We start from the raw sequence: 5370 nt of genomic DNA, 5'->3' as shown, positions 1-5370 counted from the left end.
ATATTATGAGGCATCATATAGGCTCAAATAAACTCAGGGTTGTGAGGTGTTGAAGTGGAGTTAATGCTGGGGCTTTGCTAGCACAATTAGCTCTCAGCTGTGTGTTAATGACAAACCTACTCATTACAGGAGCATGCTGAAAAACACTTGTGCTCATTACAATACCCTTACAAACACCGTGCAGCTGAGCACGAGCGCAACCTGTCTGCTCATCTCTGTTGTGTTTCACACCAAGAGATAATCACATAATAAAAGCAGTGAAATGGAGGGGAAATTAGGTTTAAATGAGATCCACTTTATAATGTTAAAAATGCTAGATCATTGATCTGAAAATGGGAAGTTTGCAATGTCACCTCTATTAATCTGCTGGAATCACTTTATATGCATTATACTGTATAAAAGGAGCAGTCAAGAACAAACTGTGCTTAGGTCTGTCAGATTTAAATATGGCCTTTTCTCTTTAGATTGAGATTTTATGTTTAATGTGTGAATTAAAACTCAGTAGACAGTGACTGTTTGTCCTCCATTGAAATAAGGTCAGGTTCATGATAATGAAGGTCACAGCTGTATTTGAGAGGGTACATACGGCATGGTCTTTGCCTAAAAATATTCAATTTGAAATTCTCAGAACAAAATTGGGAATAGTTAAAGGAGTAGTTGACCAAAAAAATAAAGATTTGCTGAAAAATAACTCACCCTCGGGTCATCCAAGATGTAGATTAATTTATTTTTCCATCTGAACAGATCTTGATTGCATTGCTTGTACACCAGTGGATCCTCTGCAGTGAATGGGTGCCGTCAGAATTAAAGTCCAAACAGTTGATAAAAACATCACAAGCAATCCACATCACTCTGGTCCATCAAAGTCTTGTGAAGTGAAAAGCTGTGTGTTTGCACATGCCTTTGGTGTGAGAGACCCAGGTTCGAATCCACGGTGAGACACCAATGTGTCCCTGAGCAATACACAACAAACTCATCTACATCTTGAATGGCCTGAGTGTGAACTAATTATCAGCAGATTTTACATTTTGGGAGACAAAAAAACAAAAACAAATGTTCGGGAGCAGGTGCACCATGTTTAGAAAATAATAATTGTCAACATCAGAACAGAAGGTCAAACTACATTTTATATGAGCTGTTTTAATCTCCATTCATTTCGTTTTTTCTTATTTGAAACTACAACTTGGGACACAGTCTAAATATAGTTTGACTAAAACAATCTTCATGGATAGTGGCATGAAATATTCATCACAAACACACAACAAGTCCTTTGATTTTGAAAGAACATTCTGTCTGTACTCAATGAAATAAAAAAAGAAAAGAAAACTACTATATGATATAATATATTAGTGATTTTTAATTTCATCATTTTACAAACACATCAACAGTTTTACACTCAGTAGCTGCAGCATTAGACCAGTGATTTGGACATTGTTCATATGGTTTATACCATTCTTAAAAATAGAGCATTTCCAAAAACAGGAAACAATGGTTTCTGGTAAACAGATAATAAAAAACTCGGAGAGGAAACTAAATCCGTGGTTTTGAACATTCAAAAATACATTTCTGGATGCTGTAAACTGCTGAAGCACGACTTACTAAACCTGATCTCAAACAAGCCCGAACAGCAGATGTTTTGTTAATGAGCCTCCGTTTGCTTGATGGCTTATTTTTAAGTCTCTTGACTGTTTAAATGCTTAATTGCACGCTGCTTGTGGATCCCTGCTATTACAATGACACGGGGAAAGATCTGTTATTGTAGAGGATGCAGAAATGTTAAACAGACTTTGTGTTAAAACAGGGACTGTCTTTGGATGAACAAAGGGAGGCCAGGGCTGTAATTATGGTTTATGATAAGGTCACTCTTTGAGACCAATAACGATCGCAAGTGGCCTGTTTGAGATGCAAGGATTTGATTTTGCTAATGTTTGTAACGTGGTTTATTTACACTCCAATATATGAGCATGAGACGAACAGAGCAAGCAATGTAAATAAGATGAAAAATATAATTGAGAAAATAAATTACACGACAACAACCAACAACAAAAAAAGAAATTTCAAGGACATCACTTAAAAACTTCCTTCGAACAGGACCAAAATGCCCTGTAAACCCGTCTTCATAGTAATACTCACAGGACGTCGAAGTCTTGATGATTCCGGTCAGTGCATCATCTTATTTTGATATTTTGCCAAAATATAGAATCTAATGTTACCATATTCATTGCTTAAGAAAGACGTGAAGGTTGTTCCTCAGAATCAAATATTTCTTCACGAATGCTCCTCCATTTAGCCATCAAACATTGGGTTCAGAAAATTCCCCACAGAGCTGTGTTCCCCATCATCCAAAAGACGTCCGTAAGAAGAGGGTCTGCAACACACAAACAAATCAGAAGGCCACGGACAATTCAGTTAGGAATAAACTCTTTCTCTGTTGTGGTGTACAACTCGATTTTTACAAAGATATAGGAGTGTTTCATTTTTATTTATTTTTTTGTATATACATATAGGGTTAAGCATATATTTTTTTGTGAGAATCAGCTTAAAATTAAGATAACTACAAAAAACTGTGATGCTTGACTCACCGAATCTTTAAGTAGTACACACCAGCAAGTACAATTAGTACAATGGCAAGAAAGCCGATTACGATGGCAGCGACAGTTCCTAGAAAGTAATAAGGAAAAAATTTAGTTGGATGAGTCATACATGACAAAGCTATTTCAAGTATATTAAAATAAGATGCATTTTTCCTTTATCTATAAGTCCTATCAAGCAAGACACATAAAAACAATTTAGAGATTAAAAAGTTGTATATTCAAGTTGTATATTAAATGTTTCTTTTCACACACACACTGGCTCAAACATGCATTTAGATGTGTTAGATACTTTTAAGACACATACTTAAACATGTGACTGTCAATACATTACATAACTGATTATTAAAGAGTCATTAAAGATAACAAACACACACACTTTTCAATCGAAATGTTCCACAAAAACAAGTTTGTCAGGTTTGAAATGATGAAATGAGGACGAATGACTTCATACAGTATAGTCACTGAGCAAAACTAATGAAGACGGGGTAAGTTAGTTGTGAGAGATGATACTTGTTATCAGTGCTAAGACGTTCCCACAGTTTTATCGTGGGTGATGTGTCCTGAGGTCACTATCATTTTCAGCCACTGCTTTTCCAGTAAGTTCTCATTCAAATTCCCAAAACTCCAGTAAATGACACTAAAGTCATCAACGCTGTACAAAGTGCAACGTAATAGATGCTTATGAAAAGGGTGAGGAACAATTGAGCCTTTATTTGAAAGTGTTATCGAACTGTCAAAGGTTCAATCACCCAATATACTGTATTAAATATTAACTTCGGCCACTTCTAAAGTGTTTATGAATCAGTGCCTTGGCAAAAAAAAAAAAAAAGTTGCAGCATTAAATCATTGACCTGTTGTGACCCTTCTCTGACCTTATCCAAGAACTTTGCATTTGACAATATAGTTTCATTAATGATTTTCAGCTAATGACTTTCATGCTATCCAAAACCTTTTTTAGGGACGCTTCATAAAATACCGAAGAGGTTAACCCTAGTTATGAAATGGTTATGTCCTAGTTATGAAACCATATAGGTAACAATTGATAAAGTCTCAGGAGGAACTAAAATACGCACTTGACCTACTTAAGATCTGGAACAGAAGGTCAAACAACAATCGAAACTGTTTATATTTCATCTAGTCCTATAAACAAACTTTTTTTTTTTCTTTTTTTTTTGTGCAATAAAACGCAATATATATACACAAACCTGAGCTCAAGGCCTTTGGATCCTTCTTTTCTTCTTCAACAGAATCGGTGTGTGCTGATCGGGATGATGCAGTATTGTCGGTTCCCTTTGTTGTTGTTTCAGTCCCAGGCGTTGACAGTGTAGAAGTAGAGGCCACTGTTGTTATCGTAGTAATTACAGTTGAAGGTGCGCTTTCGTTAGTGGTAATAACCGGCTCTGTGCTTCCCAGTGTTGTCTCCAGTGAGGCAGGGCTCTCTGAGGAGGATGTAGTCTGAGTTTCGTTCACCCAGCTCGATGTGACTGCGCTCGTGTTGTGTGGCGCGCTCGTGTTGTGTGGCGCGCTCGTGCCTGTGAGCTCAGTCCCCGCAGAGGTAGTGTTATTGACAGAAGTGGTGTCTGCTGTTGTCTCAGTTGGTGTGGAGTTGCTCGTAGTGCTCGTGCCAACGCTTTCTGAGGACCCAGCGGTTGTTTCACTTGTACTGGGGGTCGTGGAGACCGATTCAGTCGTTGTTTGCGCCTCAGTGCCGTTTGTGGTGTTTGGTGATAACGCTACATGTGATGTGAATGGAGTTGTAACTGTATGTGTAGTTGCTGGCGGCTCAGTGCTCGTTGTGCTGCCTCCAAATATCATCCAACCTTCATGTCACACCACAAACACAAAAACAAGGCATGCATTATATTCTGGTAATACAGTCAGTGAGTGCATTTCTGAACTATGACTGTCAACAAAAAACACCCCCTGCATATTAAAACTGAAACTATTTCTTAAACAGGAAACGCTTTTGTAAAGCACCTTACTGTTTCAAGTTGTTACACGTTAGTTCATTCATTTTTAGCTTTTATAAAGAGGTAACCTTTATTACGCCTTTTAAAAGCTAAAGCAACGCGCAAAGCGCATTTCTAGTAGCACGTGCGTTTTTTGAATGAATAATTACTGTACTGTTTAATATTAAACATTATACTACAAAAGCAGTGTTATTTAAATTTAATTTAAATAATTAAAATGGATAATGAGCAGGCTACGTAGCCTGTGCACGTTTTTCATAACTTATAAATAATAACATAACATAAAATTATAACATTTTAAACATACCTGCTAATATCACCGCCGTTGAAAAGTGGGTCTTCATGTTCCTTCCTCTTTCCACGTCTGACACCGCGACTGTTGAACACTTTCTCTATCGCACTGTGTAACACATGCGAGTGACAAGAAGGAAACTGACACGCGCAGGTCGAGAGCGCGCAGGCGTGCACGCCCCCGGTCCACTGTGACCTCACATCAGAGGAGCAAATAAAAAGAGGGTAAAATATAATATTAAAATACACACATATTGGCTGTAATAGCACCAAATATAAACAGATGTTCGAGGTATAATGAGTGAATTTAAAAGACTATAAGTGTGTTATGACCAAAACTCACCACTAGGTGGAAGCAAATTTAAGTTAAATAGAAGTGAGAATTCTTAAACTTTCAGAGAAACGTTCGAATATATAAAAATAAATCAATAAAAAAAAAAAGAATGCTGAATTACGACAGATTGCTACTTTCATAGTCAATTATCATAGCTCTTAAATGAAAATTATATTTGTTT

At 37.0% G+C, this 5370-nt stretch overlaps 1 protein-coding gene across 1 annotated transcript; it reads right to left on the bottom strand.

The window, feature by feature from the left end:
* Positions 1–1109: 1109 nt before the first annotated feature.
* On the bottom strand, positions 1110–5027 carry parm1 (prostate androgen-regulated mucin-like protein 1). Its single transcript, XM_052608748.1, has 4 exons — positions 4872–5027; positions 3800–4414; positions 2583–2661; positions 1110–2368 (listed from the first exon to the last, which is right to left on the bottom strand). Exons 1-4 carry the CDS (start codon positions 4906–4908, stop codon positions 2287–2289), a joined length of 813 nt encoding a protein of 270 aa, XP_052464708.1. The 5' UTR covers positions 4909–5027; the 3' UTR covers positions 1110–2286.
* Positions 5028–5370: the final 343 nt, after the last annotated feature.

The sequence above is a fragment of the Carassius gibelio genome, chromosome A10 (assembly GCF_023724105.1).
Source record: "Carassius gibelio isolate Cgi1373 ecotype wild population from Czech Republic chromosome A10, carGib1.2-hapl.c, whole genome shotgun sequence".
Classification (NCBI taxonomy): Eukaryota; Metazoa; Chordata; class Actinopteri; order Cypriniformes; family Cyprinidae; genus Carassius; species Carassius gibelio.
This window is presented reverse-complemented; position numbering and strand designations above follow the sequence as displayed.

Coding starts and splice junctions, on each gene's coding strand:
- parm1 (XM_052608748.1), bottom strand. CDS start 4,908: ATGAAGACCCACTTTTCAACGGCGGTGATATTAGCAG. Junction 4,415..4,871: donor AACGGCGGTGATATTAGCAG/GTATGTTTAAAA, acceptor TGTGACATGAAG/GTTGGATGATATTTGGAGGC. Junction 2,662..3,799: donor TCCAAAGGCCTTGAGCTCAG/GTTTGTGTATAT, acceptor ATTACTTTCTAG/GAACTGTCGCTGCCATCGTA.